At 54.0% G+C, this 19919-nt stretch overlaps 1 protein-coding gene across 2 annotated transcripts; it reads right to left on the reverse strand.

Moving 5' to 3' along the window:
- Window positions 1-7339: 7339 nt before the first annotated feature.
- INSIG1 (insulin induced gene 1) lies at window positions 7340-18479 on the reverse strand. 2 transcript variants are annotated; one of them, XM_041752373.1, is made up of 6 exons: window positions 18342-18479; window positions 17405-17835; window positions 15144-15268; window positions 14473-14639; window positions 14019-14118; window positions 7340-9292 (listed from the first exon to the last, which is right to left on the reverse strand). In XM_041752373.1, the coding sequence occupies exons 2-6, from the start codon at window positions 17808-17810 to the stop codon at window positions 9263-9265; spliced, it is 828 nt and encodes a 275-aa protein (XP_041608307.1). In that variant the 5' UTR covers window positions 17811-17835; window positions 18342-18479; the 3' UTR covers window positions 7340-9262. The 2 variants fall into 2 exon arrangements, with proteins under 2 accessions (XP_041608307.1, XP_041608308.1); XM_041752374.1 differs by lacking the exons at window positions 17405-17835; window positions 18342-18479 and adding an exon at window positions 16504-16664.
- Window positions 18480-19919: the final 1440 nt, after the last annotated feature.

Consider the following 19919-nt stretch of genomic DNA (forward strand, 5'->3'; position numbering starts at 1 on the left):
AATAGACCTGCCCTACGACCCAGCAATTGCACTGTTGGGGATTTACCCCAAAGATTCAGATGCAATGAAACGTCAGGGCACCTGCACCCCGATGTTTCTAGCAGCCATGTCCACAATAGCCAAACTGTGGAAGGAGCCTCGGTGTCCATCGAAAGATGAATGGATAAAGAAGATGTGGTTTATGTATACAATGGAATATTACTCAGTCCTTAGAAACCATTTGCTTCGACGTGGATGGAACTGGAGGGTATTATGCTGAGTGTAATAAGTCAATCGAAGAAGGACAAACATTATATGGTCTCATTCATTTGGGGAATATAAATAACAGTGAAAGGGAATAAAGGGGAAAGGAGGAAAAATGAGTGGGAAATATCAGAAAGGGAGACAGAACATGGAAGACTCCTAACTCTGGGAAACGAACTAGGGGTGATGGAAGGGGAGGTGGGTGGGGGGTGGGGGTGACTGGGTGACGGGCACTGAGGGGGGCACTTGACGGGATGAGCACTGGGTGTTATTCTGTATGTTGGCAAATTGAACACCAATAAAAAATAAATTTATTATTTTAAAAAAAAGGAATTGAAAGCACGGTCTCAACGAGATGCTTATACACCATGCCCATGGCAGCATTATTCTTGATAGCCAAGAGTTGGAAGCAACCCAGATGTCCACTGATGGTCAAATGGATACACAAAACATGGTCTACACAAACAGTAGAATGTTATTCAGCCTTAAAAAGGAGGGGAATCCTGACACCTGCTATGACATGGGTGAACCTTGAGGACATTATGGTGAGTGAGTGAAACAAGCCAGTCACAAAAGGACAAATACTGCGTGATTTCCCTTATATGAGGACCCTCGAGTAGTCAGATGGCTGGTGCCAGGGCTGGGGGAGGGGTATGAGAGTTTGTGTTTAATGGGGACAGAGTTACGGTTGAGAAGATGGAAAAGTTCTGGAGATGGACAGTAGTAATGATTGTGCAACAGTGTGGAAATCCAAACACTACTGAGCTGTACACTTAACAGTGGTTAAGATGGTAAAGTTAGGACAGGTGGTTTTTACCACCATAAAAATTAAAGCATAGTTTCTGAAAAATTTCTTTCACTTTATATACATATTATTCTTACTATTTGTGTGTATCAGAAAAGACCTGGAAGTATACATACCACATTGTATTTACTCCTGGAAGTAAAAGTGAGAGGAGAGAGTTCTATCTTTTATGTATCCATTTCTATCCTATTTGGCGCTTGCAGAAGGAGAGGATATTACTAGTATAGTTTTTTAAACCAGAAAAATAAGGTTTAATATTTCTATAGTTCAGATGGGTAATTAGGGAGACAGATGATAAGTTGGTTATCTAGCTAAATGCTTGCTTATGAATGCTGAAACTCAGTCCACTTCTCTAAGTTAAGAAGGGTTATTATTTTTACTTGTCCAGGTAAAATTTGTTATTTTTACTTTTGTGCACTTATGCTTCAGGATTGTAATCCTGTAAAGTAGGCTTTACAGGATTCTCCAGGTGGGCTCCTCCGTAGGCCTCCATGGTAGCAAGACAAAGTGGAATAGAGCAAATAAAAGAAGTAAAGACATATCATGATGCTGGTGATGGTGATGGTGATGGTGATAATGATGGTGATGGTGATGGTGATGATGGTGATGGTGATGATGGTGGTGGTGATGGTGATGGTGTTGATGATGGTGATGATGATGGTGGTGATGATAGTTAACATTTATTGAGCTCATATGTTTGCCAGGTTATCACAGCCCCATGAGATAAGTACTATTATCATGTCCATTTTACAGATAAGGAGAGTGGGACACTGAAAAGTGATTAGCCAAGCATGTTTAGCGAGGAAGGGGTGGAGCTCTGAACTCAAGGCTGGTCTGGGGAACCAGTGTCCTGGCCTGCTTTTCCTCATTTCCACTGCAGGAGAGAGGACTCAACTGGGCCCAGCAGAGCAGAGCCAAGCCTATGGGACAGAGGTGCCTCCAGGAAGAGGGACCAGACCTCACGAGTCTGTGCCAAGGATGGGCTCAGGCTCATGCACTAGGAAGCTCCAAGAGAAATCCTCAGAACCTCATGCCCTCAGGAAGGAGGTGATCCCCCAGTAATCATGGGTTTCAGCTCTTGGGGTGGGGGACGTGGCTAGGGTGAGGGGCAGGGCTCTACTCCAGGAGGACAAGGGCGGCTTGTGGGGAAGCCTGATGATGTGAATTGGGGCGTGCAGTGTTCAGAACGGGAGCACAAGCATAGCTCACACCCCACTGTGTTTACTACAACAGGGTGCCCCAGTGCAGGGGAAGAAGAGCCACGGGAGTCCAGGGACCAGTGCAGCCCCTGTGTGTTGGCCACATTAGCGGCTGAGGGTCACCAGGAGCAGTGCCTGGTCTTGCGGTCAGCACTGGGGCTCCCCAGTGGGAGGAACAGCCGGGGCAGCTGCAGCTGCTTGAGGCTGGACAGAGCAGCTGGGAGTGGCCAGAGGAGAGGACATGAGGCTGCCGAGACCACAGACTCAGACCCAGTGTGTTCGGTGTCCTCGTGGGCATTCTGCTCCTCACCCGTGAAGTGCAGGTGGGCAAGAGGTCGATGTGGATGATTCCTAAGACATTCCCAGCAACAGAAGGCAATTCCAGCCAGGTATTTATTTCCACGGTGCAATGTCTTCAATCTCCCTGGGAGAGGGGGTGCTACAGCTTTAGGACAGAGGGTCTGGCTGCCAGCCCTGGGTTGAGCCTGGGGTGAGGTCCCCCAGGGGAGGGTGCCTGCCCCTGGGCTCTCACTATTTTGTTTATCTTCTGGAGTCGGTTGCCCAACTCCAGAGAAGAGGCTGACTGTTCTCAGGAGGAGAACTTGACACCTGGTGGAGAAATCCTACCTGGTTAGTGCTAACTTTAATCTCAGCCAGTTATGTTTGCACAGACCAGCAAACTTCCTTATCGGCTTCCTTATTGGCCTTTCAGGGTTTGGCTCCAGGCCCCAGCTCTTTGCTTCCCTCTGGATGTGCACTTTCTCTATCCATTTCTGCCTCCCCCTCCCTGGGGAATGAAGTGGTTCCACATGAGAGGGTTTTCCAAATGGCAGTAATCTAGAAAGAAGAATTCTACAGCAAATAGTCACCATCATTTCCAATAATCTGCAACACAGTGTGAATATCTCACCTAGGGATGGCATTGGGTCATTTGGAAGAGATTTCAATATACTTGTACTGCGGGAAAAAAGAGTGTGGGCAAAGATCTAGAAACTCCCGGAAGTCTGGGTGAAGTGGGCAAAGCAGCAGAAGGGCAGGTGCTCTGGAAAAGTAAACACTGTTGTGAGAAACAAAAAGCCAACAGAGATCTGGAGGCCAGAGTCTAGGCCAGGGTGTCACGGGACCACAGTCCCTGTGGAGGTATGAGGGTGTGTCCCAGGCCTGTCTCCTGTGTCTGCAGCCTGGGGCGCTGCTTGGTATGTAGACACGGCACTTCTCATGGGGCCTCCCTGTGTGTCTTCCCATCAGCCTCTCTTTGCCACTGGGAGACCATGTTTTCCCTTTGGACAAGGACACCAGTCCTGCTAGATGAGGCCCACCCTGTGACCTCGTTTTCACACAGGCCTGCAACGACCCTCTTTCCAAACAGAGTCACATCCTGAGATGTTGGACTCAGGGCTTCCGCTTGCTGTGGGGTGGGGAGCAGAGTCTAGCCCCTAACTCAAGGGTAAGGAACAGTGGTGCCCAGAGAAGCAGTTCCTCCTTCCCTCTTTCACCCACCTTCCCTCCTTCTTCCATTTCTTTTCAACTCCTACTATTATTATTGTTCCTGATGGTTTTATTTTTTATTTTATTTATTTTTAAGATTTTATTTTTTCATGAGAGACACAGAGAGAGGCAGACACAGGCAGAGAAGCTGGCTCCCTGCAGGGAGCCTGATGCGGGACTCGATCCCAGGACCCCAGGATCATGCCTGGGCCAAAGGCAGACGCTCAACCACTGAGCCACCCCAGTGTCCTGTTCATGACAGTTTTAAATGACCAATTGTACAGTTGCAAATTCCTGCATGTGGAGCTTAGGAAATGCAATAATTTCACTTACGAGAAACCTTCCAACGGGGCTTTTCTGTGTGCCCAGATTTCTAAAAGAACTCAAAGCTCGTTGCTAATCCTATAATGTGAAATGAAGTGCAGACTCTCCCTCCTCTTGAATGTGTGAAATTTTGAAATGATCTTTCCAGTGACTTGTTGGCATGTTGACCTTTCTCCAGACAGCTTGGCCAGCTGGCGGGGTGTCCGGGGGAGACGTGGATAGTGATGTGTGATGGAGCAGGAGAAGGCAAACCGCAGCCCTGGCCCCGCAAGACGGTCATGGGGAGGCCTATCGATTCCGGCCACGTGTAGAGCGGCCTCCCCTCCCCTCTCGGGGCCAGAGTCCGGAGGAGGCTCATTAGGGGCACCACAGCTCTCCTGGCCCATGATCCTTCTCAGAGCCTCACCCTGCACCTGCTCTGTCCTTGTTGGGACTCTGCAGCTAAGGTGATTGACAGGAAACCAGGGACCAGGCAATGCCAGCTGCCCAGACCAGTGGGGGCAGGAGGCCCCAAGTGGGAGGGCACTAGGACGCTACGAGAGAGGTGGGTGGCCAACGAGACACAATGTGATGAGCAGCCACAGGTCTCCTGGTGCCAAAGCACACAGCATTCTGCCCCAACAAGGCAGGCTCTGCGGATGTGGATGGGCACAGGACAAGGGCAAGCACACAGTCAGGGGGCGGCTCCAGCTCTAGTGACATCCTGAGTCAGCACCCCGTGGCACCCCGGGTTTGATCCCAGCAGCCCGGCTGGCCTTGGCTGGCATCGGGCAGGAGGTGTGGGTGGCCCAGTGCAGCCCACCCCATGCACAGCACCCCAGCACTCGTTGCCATTGTGCACATGGCCACAGGGTGACCCGAGGCTGTCAGAACCTCCCTGGGCGGGGGTGCAGTGTGTGTGGGGGTAAGAACCACCCACCTATGTCTCTATGTAGGTTCTCATCCACAGCCTGGAGCTCACACGGGGGACAGGGCCCGGGGCTGGGCCGATGGGGGTACCTGGCCTGCCGCAGGGAGCAGCACCCGTGAGCAGTGGCGTGATGGCCACGGAGGTGTGAGCCCGTGCATTCACTTGTTCAACACGCTTCCCACAGGTGTTTGCGGGTGACCAGCACACCGGGTGGCAGGCAGACTCCTCCCTCCCGGTCCGCAGCGACAGGAGCGGGGCGGGGCAGGGTGGTGGTAGTGGTGGTGACACGGGCACGTGATCACGGCTGAAGGGGCTGAGGGGACAGGCCCTGCAGCCTTGGAGCTTCAGGGAGACAGACATGCCCCGGGACGCGGGAGCGGGACTCTGGCCAAGGCCTGAGGGACAACAGGACCAATCAGCACCATCGTGGCCAGGATTACGTGTCAGAGATGGGACACAAGGCGAAGTCACCTCAGTGGACAGAGCTGTGTCTTCCTGAACTTGAGAATATGCCACAAACCTGGAGAGAACTAGTAAAACAGGTGCCGACATGCTTAGCAGAATCCAGTGTCCGAGAAATGGAAAGAGCAAGGGAATCCACTCATGGGGCACGACCATTCTGATTTCAAAATCACGCGTCTGGACCAGCTGCCCCGGCACAGCCCCAGTGCCTCCTGCTCTCCAGCCCACCTGGAGCCCAGCACGTGGCACAGTTTCCCTAAATGCCCAGTAAGGAACTCCTCAGGTGTGCACCTTAGGAAGAAAACCCACAGAGCACCAAGTTTGGGCGTCCGGATTGGGTAGATCTCACACCTCAGTCTCTGCGTATTTTGGCCATATTAGGGGATCAATAGGAAATCCCTCCTGTGGCTAATTCATTGCTTATCAGCCTGCCTCTTGTTCAAGAGCAAGCCTGATGGTAGATGAGTGAGGAGTGGGCCAGAATCTTATGCATTATATGTATTGAAGCAGGATTGTAATATCTTCATTAGTATTTTACAATATCATACTTTTCAGAGTAGATCCCAACCCTAAGTCTCTATCTGCAAGCTACATTTTTTTTTAAGATTTTATTTATTCATAAGAGAGAGAAAGAGAGAGAGAAAGAGGCACAGGCAGAGGGAGAAGCAGGCTCCATGCAGGGAGCCCAACACGGGACTCGATCCCAGGTCTCCAGGATCACACTCCAGGCTGCAGGCATCACTAAACCACTGTGCCACCAGGGCTGCCCGCAAGCTACATTGTTACAGAGAAAGCTGAAACTCTCAGCAACCGAGCACTGTGAGGACGCCTGGATGGCTCAGCGGGTGTCTGCCTTCAGATCAGGGTGTGATCCCAGGGTCCTGGGATCAAGTCCAACATCGGGCTCCCCACAGGGAGCCTGCTTCTCCCTCTGCCTGTGTCTCTGCCTCTGTGTCTCTTATGAATAAATAAAATCTTAAAAAAAAAAAAAAAGTGAGCATTGTTAGCAAAAGGTCTAACACACGAAATAGGAAAGACAAGTTCACTATTTTTTATAATTATTGTTCTTCGATGGAGAGAGAGGGAGGGAATCTGAAGCAGGCTCCACACTCGATGCAGAGCCTGACGTGGGGGCTGGATGCCAAGACCCTGAGATCATGGCCTGAGCCACCCAAGGGCCCCAAGAAAGGCCGGTTTAGATTCCAGTTGGTTCTCCTCCCTCGTGAAAGGAATGCCTGTAATGCAGGGAGGGACAATGCCAGGGCACTGATGATGTATGTTGAGTGCCAGTCTTGATCTCCAGACACACTCCGGAGGTGAGGTAGCAGGTGATCCTGAAAAGCAGCTCAGTGACGGAGCTCCTGCTCTCAGCCTGGCCCCTGCAGCTGACAGAGGGGACAAAGAACTTTAGGACAGCATGCCTTGCCTGCAATCAACAGGGTGACAGGATTCCTTGCCTGCCAACCCACTGCATGCCACGCTCCCAGACTTGCTCACACTTGGGCTTGGACGGGTTCAGTGTGGGCACTGCTGTGCTGGAGCTGCATGAACCGGGCTCCTCTGGGGCAGAACTTCACGCCTCAGTGGTGAGGGCCATGTCTGCGGTAGGGGGCGGGGGTCACCATCGGCATGGTCCCTTCCTCCTGGGCTCTATCTGCCAGGGAGACACCCCGCCCGTCAGTGTGTGTGTGGGGGGGCAGGGAGTCAGAGTGGATCCTACTGCCAGTCACCTCCCAAATTCACCTCCCACTGGGAGGAAAAAATACACTCGAGCGGTCTTTCCCCAAGAGGTTGTGTAAACGCTGAGTCAAGTTTGAAGAACCATAAAATATTTTCCCATTCCAAATTCTAACACCCCACGCAGACAAGCTCCCTGCCCCTTTAAAGAAAAGCTCATAAATACAAGAGTTGGTTTTGAACCTTTAATAAAAGTAAAAAATGAATGCAAAAAGAACACAGTGCTGAAAACTTAGTATGAATGTGAATCTCACTAGATGTTTGTATCTGATATAGTGCAAATTTTGTTCAGAGTATTTTACATTTTTACAAACACAAATCACTTTGGTTCATATACTTGCTATAAAGTATTGGCAAAAAAATTCTTCAGATTCACATTTTTTTTTGGCTACATTATTTCTAACAGATAAAGATTTACTTCCAGTTTCAGAGAAAAAAATACTTACTGTTTGTACATGATCAAGTATATTTTAAAGATTCAATTACTGCTTTCACCTAATAACTTCTGGTTTCTCATAAGATGCTGACCTCTTCCTTGAGAAATCTTTTCACACACAGCTAATCATCCAACTTCACTTTCAGAAAACATGTAAGGGGTCAGTGCAAAGTTCAGAACGATCTCGTTGACTTTTACACAAAATTCCTCTAGAAAAGATTAGCTACACAGTCACCAAAAATTTATTCCATGGTATTTTTGTCAGAACAAAACCAAACAGGCGTGACGAGACCACCACGCGCACATCCGCGGCCGCGGATGCCAGTGACTCCGACCCCCGTCCTGCCCACTGCCTGTTTCTAGCCAAAAGGAGTCTCCTAATGAAGTCACTTTCACAGGATTTAAAACAAAAACATTTCAATTGCAAAATACAAAAAGGTAAATTTGTTAAGTAAAAATGACAAATCTACTAAACCCACAAAACTGGAGTATTTTCAAAGGACCAGGGCTCAGTGGAGGGTGCAACAGAACTGAAAGAAATTATTGCTGAATTTTGCCTCCATGCAGCACTGAAATGAATGGAGAACCCCTCTTCAACATCTCATACGTTAAAAAAAATAATAATAAATATTTAAGAGAATACAAGGCTCAGATTGGTTTTCATATACATTGCACTTGAAGTTTGAGACCCAATCCTCGCAAAGTGGGTCTAATATGGTCTATGCCATTAAGTGAATACATTGTGCTCACCGATATCTTTGAGTATTTAGAAACACCAAATGTTCAATGTGGTGACATGTGCACGCGTCTTTTTACAAGGCAATCACAGATTGCAAATTCCATAGGGCTGTGGAAACTCGCCATGTCTATTCTGGAGGATTGAAGAAACACCACACATGACTCTGGCTCGCTAAGACTGAGACACACGGCAGACAGGTACTCCCTCTCAGGTGGGTATGGATTTTGGATGAGACTCGTCAAGTACCGCGGTGAGAACTCCGGTCTATCACAGTGTAGGACTACGGCCTTCGCTGCCCTCTGCACTCAGTAAGATTGTCTGCACGGAATCCCACAGGGGGAGCGAAGCACAGCTGCACACAGCGATGCACACGCTCATGCGGCACAGGAGTGTGAAGCGTCTCGGCGCGGGCGCGGCCTCCCGGGGCTCACTGCCACACAACTTCGCTTTTTACACAACCCTATTCTTAGAAAAAAAAAATCTTTTGGATAAATATTATTCCTATTTTTCCACACTTCACCTTTGTTAAGCACCATCAAGCTATCCCCTATGGGCACGGGTACAAAACCAGGAGCTGGTAATTAGGCTTTAGTTCAAGGCTTTGAAATATGGCAACTTGCTTTTAATAACATAAATGAGATCGAGGACTCGGGGAGCCGTACCCGCCTGACGCCCGCACCCGCTGGGGGGGCGCGTCTCTAGAGCAGGACGCAGGCATGGACGCATCAAGCAAGGTACCATTTCGAGATAAGCAGTTCTTCACTTGCTATTCTAAGACAGGTGAGTCATTTCTCCGGGAGTCACTGGTACAGTCAGCCCAATCTAAATAGATCACTGCGGAAAAAAGATCATCTTTGCCACAATCCAATGTCACAGATTCTCTTCCCACATCGTGCTCTTCTTCGGGGGGTTTGAAGACTCAGTCACTGTGCGGCTTTTCAGGAACGCCCTGCATGGAAGGAGAGCGAGAACGTCAGTGCCCCGTGTGTGCAGAGGAGGAGAGGATCTTCCGACAGACAGCGTGGTGGGGATAGGACATGTGGGAGCCACTGGCACAGAATGGGCCCCTGTGACCTCCGCAACACCCTTGGCCGGGAGTCACCTGTCCTGCCCAGCGCCGAGCTGCTGCACAAGTGGAGGCAGGACGACATCCGCCCCAGCGGGGAGGCCGTGGGGTCCTGTGTGGTCGGGGCGCCGGGGGTGCACGGCGATGACACCAGGACGCTCACACACTGCGATCTAGGATGCACATGCTTCTGTGCGCAGCAGTCTGCTCCCCAGGAAGGGGGCCTCTGTCCTGACCTTTACTAACATCTGGTTTCCCCCGGGGCAGCCTGGGGAGACAGGCCTGGCTCTAGGACGCTGAGACACCCGTGCCCCGCGCTTCGTCTGAGCCCCGCAACAGCACGCCAGATGTGCGAGTGGCTCATGCACATGGGGAAATGCAGAAAACATGGCTTTGCAATCCACTGTGCGTGGGAGACCTAACTCGGGTCTGGCGTTAGCATAAGGACACATGACCACCGAGAGGAGGTGATGCTTGGCCTGGGATGGAGAAGACACGGGGCCACAGCCTGAGAGCTGCAGGTCTTGGGCAGAAGGGGTCCCGCAGTGATGCCCCCAAGATACCCCAAGGCAGGCCGTCGGGAGCTGTGTGCTCACAGGGTGGGTGGCACACCCCTGACCAGCTCACCTCGCATCCCTTCCGCACCCACCGGCGCTGCTCTGACCACCGCCACCACCACAAGAAAGGCAGTCAGCTGTCCGTTGCCAGGAGGCCTGGGCGTGGGAGCGGGAAGCAGAGCCACGTGTCCCCTCCCTGGGACAGCTCAAAGCCTCCATGTTTCCAAAGATTTGAAGCTACAAACGCAGAGACGCATCATTTTCTCTGGAACACCTGGGTGGCCACGCAGCTGCCACATCAGCTCCCTGAGCCACGGGATGGGAGTAGGGCCCATCTGCGGCTTTGGGACCCAGCGACCCCGGCAAGTGACCATGTGTCTCCCTGAGGGAGGGAGCCAACGGCAAGGATGGAGAAGGAGCCCGAGGAGAGTGGGTGAGCAGGGCCATCAGAGGCCCTTGTGGGGAAGGTGTCCGTCCTGGATCAGGGGTTCCCTCTGAGAAAGTGCCCCCACAACCCCAGGCCCCGTCCCACCAGCAGCCTGAGGGTGGAGGCCTCTGGCGAGGGCGGCCCAGGGCCACAGCCAGCCCGACTGGCAGCCCCATTCTGGACGCCGGGCAGCTTTCCTGGAGGTAAGCATGGGAAGGGCTTTTCCAGTTTTGAGCACAGTTAGCCTGTTTTTGCAAATAAGAAAGCTGTTGTTTTTTCTGTTTATTTGAAGCAGGGTAACAACTAAGGAGGCAGGCTCAAACATTCAGACTCTCTCCCTGAAAAACCTCTTAACTCCCTGTCGTTTTTAAAGTCAGGGGTGCCCACGAGGAGGAAGGTTCTAGCCAGGGAGGACTTGACATCATGGCGCCAACATTCAAGATGCCACAGAAGCACTTTCTAAGGCTGACAACTCAGGGACCCACAGACTCACACCCACACCACAGGACCCACTCGCCCGGGTCGTCAGGGTGCAGACTCGGCTGCCCCAGGGAGAGGGCTCTGGGCCCCCAGCCCTTGCGGTCCTCCCAGCAGCTTCCTGGGCCACCTGCTGCTGCAGCATCAAGGGAGAAACCCCCCAAACACAGGCCCCAGGAGAAGCTGGTCAGGCAGGGCACCTGGATTAGGATTCATATTTTATTCTTCGGTCATTCCGCAGCCTGAGACATCTATAATTTCCCGCACTCCCAGCTCTACCGGCAGACAGGACACAATTTTAGCTTCATGCACTTTGCTGTCGCAGCAGCACCACTGCAGACAGGGCCCAGGTCCCGCACCCTCACCGCCGCAGCCGGAGGACTCATTTGGCTGCAGGTGCATTCTGTCAAAGATTCCCCGGGTCCACTTTTATAAGACTCTCTTGCTTCCATGAGACTCGTGTGTACACACTTCCAGGGATGGAGGTCAAGAGGATCAAAGCGGCAGGGTGTCAACTGCCACGTAATGCCAGGGTGGTGTCCAGGAAGGCTTCACCCTCCAGAAGCCAAGTCAGGGTGGGTGTTGGACGGCTGTGGTGGTGGCAGGGCAGGAAGGCCTCCATCCCAGGGACCTCCAGGGACCTCTAGGTGAGCGGGCCCCATGTGTTCACAGCGGACCTTCCTGGCTCCCTCACCACGGCCCTCCGCAGTCTACACTATCACTTCCTACACACATCACCTGCGCTTTACATTACAAAACTATCATTTTTACTGTAACTTTTTTTTAACAAAGACGAGAAAAATCAAACAGACCCTACAAACCATGTGCAGTTCTACTTTCCAGAAGCAGCGGCTCCTGTAAGGGGCCCCTCACCCCTTACAGATGCCCCCCCAACTCCCACAAGGCCATCCTCACCTCAGGGGCCAGGGCTGCCCGCCAGTCCAGATGGACCTGGACTATACAAGTGGCTTTAACACCTGGCTCCCCGCTCTCAGGCCTCCATAACACCCCTGCACAACGAAGCCAGAAGCTTCCAGAAGCTGTGTTCCACTCTAGCACGACTCTCCTGGGTTCCTCCAGCACTAACAGGGCTGGGGGCATGAGGGCCAGCAGTTTCACATGTGCTCACCCTCGTCTCATGCTCTCCACCTAGAGAACGGGGACTGGGCTGCCCCCACCCTCGAGTGGCCAGGAGCAGCCACTTGCTGTCAGCAGCTCATCTCGGGGGCAACCACAGGGTATGGCTGGTGGTGCCACTGGTCCAAGTGAAGGGAGCCCCCACTTCTGAGGACTCTGCCAGCCTTCCCTGCATGTGGGACCCACGGGGAAGGAAGGGTTTCCATTCTCGAGGACAGAAACAGTGGTGCACAGGGTGGGCGCAGAGCCTCGAGATGCCCGCTCATTCTGATGACCTGGGAGGGGAGGTGACTATCGCTCCCCACGTTTCAAGGTATGAGAACATCCTTACATAAGTCTCTCCACTTTTAAAGGCTAGGGAAGAGCAAGCTTCAGTAAGGAGAACTGCAACTCTGTGGCTCACTTGTTTTATGTTTAAAACTTACCTTTATCAAACTTTCACTTAATTCTGATATTTCCACCATAACGACCAAGGGGGGGGGGTGCGCAGCAAGGATCATCTGCTAACACAATCTATAAGCAGCGGTATTTTCAAAGGTATGACGTGTATGACTCTTCAAATCAGTTCCCTCCAACCATTTACCATTTCTCGGTGCTTATAACTCGTACCCGTGGAAGTCACTACCTCTACGGGACTAATGTTCACTTCCCAACCCCGGCTTAACCCTTCCCTGCAAATACATAACAGCACCAGCCAAGCAGCCTGAAACCACAACATGCAACCTGTCGAACGTCATTCGGATTTTTGTTTTATGAAGTCACTCTGTTGACAGCAGTTTTACCCCAAAAGCCATATTAGGAGTTCTCTACTGAAGCTACTGAAACAGAAGCCGCACGGCAACAAGCACCGGTGGACAGACAGAGGGCAGATGGTGGACAGATACAACCAGGTGACGTGGGCCTGCCTGGTTCTAGTCGGACAACCAGTCAGTGGGCTGCATGGGAGGGAGCCAGTGCATGGGTGTCTCATGTGAGGCTGCAAGAGTCAAAATAAGCAAGCCAAGTCCTTTGACCCTCACTGGGGCTGCAAGAAACCGTACTTTCATTGAGTTCCCATTTTGGGCACTGGCTCCACAGAATTGCAAGGCATGGAGGGACGGACAGTGAACTCCAGAACCAGTGGGACATGCTACACATTTTATCTTTCTGAAATTAGTTCTATTTTTGTGAAACAGCCAAGTGGCCTTCAAATTCAGCTCCCGCAAGTGAGTATCAGCTGGCACAAATAAATGTCCTGTTCTATAAATAGCCTGAGGGACCGAGATAAGTTTTCTGAGAAAGCCCCAGGGCTGATGTGAGGGCAGTGGCCCTCGTAAGACTCAGCAATTCTCTTCCGTTCGTTTTACTAAAGCCCTAGAGTCAAAGTCAACTCCTGAGAGAACTTTCTCGTACTAATGTGTTCAAATGTGAAAGTGTAACTACTACTGTATGTGAAGGTAGAACCACCAAAATCATCCCTGACTCCCTCTGCCCTTCCAGGTCTCAAGGAATGGTCAATGGCTCCGAGCTGTGTGACTCCCTCTACAGCCGATGGCAGGGCTTCCAGGGAGGCTGAGCCAGGTCCCCCAGCCCAGGATGTGCATGGCCTGTCTACCCAGGCCTCAACCTGGGTGCAGGGCCTCTGCTGCATCTCCTGCCCGGGCATCACCTGCCCTCATGGGATGGATGGTGGACACCTCGTCATCAACTATTAGCCATTTCAGTGACTTTATCTGCCAGCCACTGGACTCGCTGAGAGCCTAGAAAGGTTGCTGAATGCATCTATAACATGAGGGGTCACCCGCCAACCCTGGCTGCTTCCTAGTTCATCATGAGTTCACAAATCCCCAAATCTTTATCATTTAGCAAAGAGTTGCCTTGGTATCATTGGGTTTTTGTTTTTTTTTTTAAATTTATGCTTTCCTCTGTAATTGTTGTTCTTGGGTCTCAATCACACATTACAATGACTTGTGGGCAGCCACTTTATCAGGCGAGCGATCAGGCACTGGGAGCAGACCGCCGCAGGACCTACCATTGCCAGCTGCCGTCCTATGTTGCCCACGGTGACGCCTCCTGAGAAGAAGATACACGGCAGCCAGGAGCGGATGTAGAGAAAGTCTGGGGACGTGTATCTGCAGAGAAAGCAGAGGAGACGATACCTAAGCAGTCAGCCTCCCCGAGCCTGGCTGGCCTCTGGGGGAGAGTCCACCAGTGGGGAGACGCACAATGCGCAGCAGCCACAATGGGCCGCAGGACAGTCCCGTCTCACCGCTGCGCTTACTGCCACTGCTTCACTTCCCTACGGTAAGTTATGGGTGGTACATTTTTAACATGGGAATCAACAATAAGTATTTTTGAGAATTTCATGCCTAAGTCGACATCATGTATGTATTAAAAAAATATGGCATCTCAGCTTAGTGGGCGTTTTAAATAAAAGTGAAGTCATAGCTTCTAGGCGACGTAGATATGCTAGAGAACATACTTACTGATAGACACCATTGTACACCAGCAGCTGAGTGATCAGAGTGGCCAGGAAGGCAATAGTGATCCCAAGCCCAAGGCCACTTCTTGAACGGTCAAATGTCCACCAGAGGCCCAAAGACAGGGCTGCTAACGTCAAGGAGAGCTGGACGTTATTGGCAAAATCCAATTTCTGGTGATGCAAGGTTAAGGACAAGTCCAGTGATTTTTAAGATGCTCAAAACAAGCCAAAGGAAAAAACAAACAGAACAAGCAAACAAAGCAACTCAGATCCTATACATGTTGTCATTATTATGTACCACATAAGTCTCCATCTAAAAAACCCTCCCCAAGAACAGGGACCCTTAGCCTCCTCTCACTGGGCCACAGAAACCAGGTCTTCTTAATGGAAGATTATGAGGGTGAAACGTAAAAGAATTTATAAAACCAATTCCAAGGAACCAGGAGCTACTGTCTGACAAAACAGAAAGTCCACTCTGCTTCTCGTATTATTTCAACAGTTTCCTGAACTATTCTGAAAACTCTATACACCAAGCAATATGCTTTAAAATAAAATAGTTGGAAGAAGATCATTCCACTAACCTATGAGATAATATATACTCGTCAGAAGTAAAAAAGTGCTTCAACATATAACCTAAGGAAATGCCCTGGACGTAGCACATCCTCTGAAGGATACAGCGCTGGCGTGGTTGATGCCAACAAACACAGCCACACAGCGCATCACGCTGGCCCACTCTCTCTTAAACTTGTGTGGTTCTCCCAGGTGACTGTCGATGCAGGGGTACAGCAAGCCCACCACAGCTGCCAAAGAAAACAACACCACACATGAGAACACGCCAGCTCTATGACAACAGGACTTCTAAGTGTGATTAACAGATTATTCAAGCCAGTTCTTTTCCTAGAAAACATATATGCTATAATACAGCATTTGAATTAAGACTAATTTTTGTTGGTCTTTTTTTCGTTTCGTCTTGACTACAAACAAAAGGATCACACTGTTTTTGAAAAATTGCTGTTCTTCAGTTTAATTAGACACAGAACTCAATCAGGCGGGGGGTGGGGGGGGGGTGGGAGGGGGGTTAATTATCCATATAATGCTGTGACCAGTCAGCCATGCTGAGCCACCCCTGTGAGTCCAGGTCCTGACCTGTGGGAACAGCCTGGGACCAGGCCCAGGGAACCAGGCCCCTGGTTCACTGTGGGCTCTGATGGGACTTGGATCCTCATGTTTGTTTCCTCATGTGTAAAATGACAAGGGTTATGTAAGCAGAAGGCGGAGTAGGAAGAGTTCAGGAGTTTTCACAGGCACAGATTTTTAAAGGAGAGAGGACACAGAGAACTTAGACAGGGGGAGGGTGTGGCACTCCGGGACATAGTAAAGGCAGGAACAAACAGGGTGCCTGGAGGCTGCTGGGGATCCAGGCCCACGGGACCAACTGTGGGACATGGGGCTCAGCACTTAAAGATGCCAAGTGCAGAGGCTTGAAAGCCAAGGAGTAGTTCCACCTGCTGTCCTAGGAAAGGAGTAACTAGTTCAGGTTCCTGAACAAATAAGGAACACAGTTCTGGTGAAAATAATCAGTGAAACTGAGAGTTTCAGTTTCAATTTTGTTTTACAGTTTAAGAGTTTTGAAAACTGAAACCCAAACAATTCTATAACTTATTTAGCTATAACTTAATCTTACCTTTTAAGGTTAAAAGGTAAAGTGGCACAACCGTACTGAAGAATTTTGCCCTATGCTTATCTGGTAATTTTTTTTAAGGAGGTATGAGAAACTGAGAGAGTGCAGAATTCCTTGACGCTTCAATTGCAAATATTTCCTTAAAATACCGAATTTTTGATTCAGAGAAAGAACTACTGTACCAAATGTGCATGAAAGATGGGATCTGCTCTAGGTAACTTTCTCAAAAAGGATTTTTAATAGGATAGCTATATGATTAAAGGATTTAGAAAGGCAAAGTAGGATCCTACATTTCTAAGAACAGAGATGAAGGCACTGTACCCACTGAGTGGGTGCTCTACCCCCACCCCTCACCCGGCAGTGACTGACGTGCCCTGGCCAGAACACAGCTTCCACTCCCAGCCCTGTGCCATCCAGCTGTTCTCAGCCAGTCTGCTGCAAAGAGGATGTGTCTCCACAGTGCAGGGGACACTGCCAGACTCCAGGGAGGCAGTTTGCAGAGTTATGCACAGCGGTCTGCCGTTTACTGTGTCTCCTTAGGGATGCTTAAAGTCTCTGCACCCAGTTTCCACATCTGTGAAATGGAGCCATCACAGAGTACTGTTGTAAGGAGTGAACAGGCAAAGCACGTAAAACCCACGGCAGGCAACCCATCAAGGCTGGACGCACAGCCCACAGCGCGGCACCCCCGCCACGGCTGTCCCACTTAGGTGCACCTGTGCTCTGCCCAGCAGAGCGTGGCTCCCCGAGGGCAAGGGCCGAGGGCTGGGGCCCGCCGGTTCTCTACTCCCGCGGCTGGCCCGGCGAGGCTGCAGGAAACACCTGACGCCGCGCGTATGCACGAAGGCTGTGCCGCTAGAGAAGCGCTAAGCGGTCTTCGGAGCCAAGCCGAGACCGACCCCGCGTGGGCACGGGCGCGGAACAAGTCCCCCAGAAGTCAGCGGCCCCCGCGCACGGAGTCTGCCGGCGGCCCCCCGCGGCCCCCGCGGCCCCCTCCGCCCCGCCCCGCCCCGCCCCGCCCCGCCCCCGCCCGGCGGGGCCCACGTGACGGTTTGTTTTCGGTGGCCGGCGGGTAGCGTGTTCGCGTGCCGGGCCAATGGCAGCGCCGCCGCGCCGCTCACCAGTTCGCCCGCCGCCAATCCGGGGTGCGCTCAGCCCGGGGACGGCGGCGGGCTCGGCGCGCGCGGCCCCCGGGCCGGGTCGGCGGGAGGCCGGCCCGGCGCCCCGAGCAGCGCCCCCACCCCGCTGCACTCACCGGCCGCCGTCCCGCAGCACGGCGGGACCCACCAGGCCGACGAGAAGATGGTGGCGATGACCTCCTCGGGGAACAGGGTGACGTTCCGCTGCACCTGCAGCAGGTTGAGCACCAGGGCCAGCACGACCCCCACCGAGAACAGCACCAGGCTCCGTTGCACCAGGTGGTGGTGCCAGCTGGCGGGGGAGCCGCCGCCAGCGCCGCCTGCGCCGCGACCCCCCGCCCCGGGGCTGCGAGGCCCGTGAGCGGGCGCGGGGTCCGGGCCGCGGCGGGCCGCCAGCGCCGCGGGGCTGAGCATGTCTCCCACTTTAGCCGCCAGCCCTCCGGCCCCGGCCACCGGGAGGCCTCGGTGCCTGGCGCCCTGGGCGCACGAACAGCTCCAGCAGTGGTCGTCCAGCCTGGGCATCGGTCACCGGGGCGGGCCGGCGCTCCTGCGGGGAGAGGGGCGGGGCCGCGTCAAGTTCGCGGGCGCGGGGGCTGGGCCCGGGCGGCCGTCGGGCGACGTGCCGGCCTCGCGGCTCGCGCGGGAAGCCGGGGCTCTGGGCGCCCGCAGCCGGCACGGCCCGCGCCCGGGTCCCGCCGGGTGCCCGCTGGGTGGCGCGGGGCTGCGGGCGGCGGCGGCGGCGGGGCCAGGCGCCTGGGACGGGCTGCCAGCACCGAGCGGCCCCCGTGCCCTCCGCACGCGCCTCCAGCGCTGGCCCGTCCGGCCCCAAAGTTTCCCACACGCCGTCCGCGCGCAGCGCAAGTTACCCGCGGCCCCGGGCAGAGGGGGCGCCGAGCCGACCCGCGGGGGCCGGGCGTGCAGCTCCGCCCCGGGGCCGGGCCCGGGTCCCTGCGGCTCCCGGGGGTGGGTGGGGGCGCCCGGACCGCCCCAGTCCCCGCGCCCCCGGCTCCCGCCCCGAGCTCGGCCCCGGAGTCTCCCACGCGCCCCGCGTACCTGTCCGGGGGGGCGCCCGCGCGCGGGCTCAGGGGGGAAGAGGTCGCGGCCGGGACCGCCTGGAGTTGGGCCCGTGGCGCGGGGCGCGCGGCGCGGCTTATAAGGCGGGCGGTGGGCCCCGGGTCACGTGACCCCGCCCGGCCCGCCGTCGGGGGCGTGGCCTCCGCGCGCCCCGCCCCGCCCGCGCGCCCGTCCGCTCGCGGTCTGGTGAGGCGGCGGTGGCCAATCGGAGGCGGGCGGCCCATATGACGTCAGCACACGCCACCGCCACCTCGCGCCCGGCGCTGGCTCGGGAGCGCGGACGGCCGGCGGGTGGACGGCGGCGGGGCGGCGGGGCGGCGGGGCGGCGGGGCGGCGGGGCGGCGGGGCGGCGGGGCGGCGGGGCGGCGACGGCGGGGAGCTGGGGCCCGGCGGGGAGCTGGGGGCCGGCGGGCCCGGAGGGGAGGGGGAGCGGGGAGCGGGCGGCGGGTCCTCCCCGGACGTGGCGCACGGTGGCGCCCCCTGCTAACGCGGCCTCTGCACCGCGCCGGCAGCAGGTGATCGCGCTGCACCTGCCGCGTCACCTGACGCTGCCCCCGTTGTGCCCAAGATTGCGAACGCGAGAAACCACCGAGGAGCCGACGCCGATGCAAGTGCACGAGGGTTTGTTTGCAAGCTCGAGCTCGGGTCCAAGTGTACTGCACACGGCGGAGCAGGGGCTTGGACCCCGGGGCGAAGAAGCGCAGCGGTGTTGTGGGGGCCCGTGCCCAGTGACGTGGTAACACACACAGAAAGTTGCGCAGTCATGTCGGCCCGCACGCAGGTGGCCGACTGAATTACGATTCACCCTATAGTGACCGTTTGGACCAGCCTATTCTGCTTAGAATTGGCGCGCAGGTTCGCGCAGGTTCGGCGGCAAAAGACGGGGTTTTCATTCTTTGGCGGCTAAAAGTCAGAGGTCCCGCATCCCCAGGTGTGCTGGTTTCTGATCAGGGTGTGCTTAATGGCTGAACTAGGTGAGGGCGTGCCTGAAACAACAGGCAGGTCGTGGGGGGCGGTTTACAGGAGGTGGCGGCTGCAGCACAAAGTGGAGTTAGTCCTGCTCTGCTTGTCCAGGGGTAGGGCATTTTCGTCAGATTTCCTGGGTCCCACAGCCCCTACCTCTCCTGTCTGGCCCGCTTCTGCGGCGCCTGACGGTCACCACACCTGCTCCCTGGCCTAGGTGGGTGGATGCCCAGCACCAAGCCGGCGGAGATGGAGCTGCCGTTGTGTGTGCGCTTCCCCGCGGCCTAGAGGGGTCCAGAAGCCCTTCTTAGACATGAAATCTGTGATGAAAGTGCAGATGATGCGCTCTTCCTTCATGCGGTGACTTCTTCCACGTTCACGTTGCCTTTCCTTATTTACGGAGAGCAAACCATCACAAGTACTGCAGGAAGACAGAAAATGTAGACTCTTATTAAACTTTTCAAAAGCAGATTGCTTTACCTCGTTGATGTGTAATGTGTTTCGACCCTGTTTGCCACATGTGTCACACCATGCCCCGTGCTAATCTCACATCTTGCTGAGCAAGATGGTATTAAGATGTTCCTCAACAGTAGC

This window comes from Vulpes lagopus, chromosome 4 (assembly GCF_018345385.1).
Source record: "Vulpes lagopus strain Blue_001 chromosome 4, ASM1834538v1, whole genome shotgun sequence".
In the NCBI taxonomy this organism is placed as follows: Eukaryota; Metazoa; Chordata; class Mammalia; order Carnivora; family Canidae; genus Vulpes; species Vulpes lagopus.

What these genes read in the sequence shown, in the direction of transcription:
- INSIG1 (XM_041752373.1), bottom strand. Translation starts at nt 17,810, where the DNA reads ATGCCCAGGCTGGACGACCACTGCTGGAGCTGTTCGTGCGCCCAGGGC. An exon ending in GTGCTGCGGGACGGCGGCCG is followed by an intron (nt 15,269 to 17,404) that starts GTGAGTGCAGCG and finishes TTTCTTTGGCAG; the next exon opens with CTGTGGTGGGCTTGCTGTAC. An exon ending in GCATCAACCACGCCAGCGCT is followed by an intron (nt 14,640 to 15,143) that starts GTATCCTTCAGA and finishes TTGCATCACCAG; the next exon opens with AAATTGGATTTTGCCAATAA.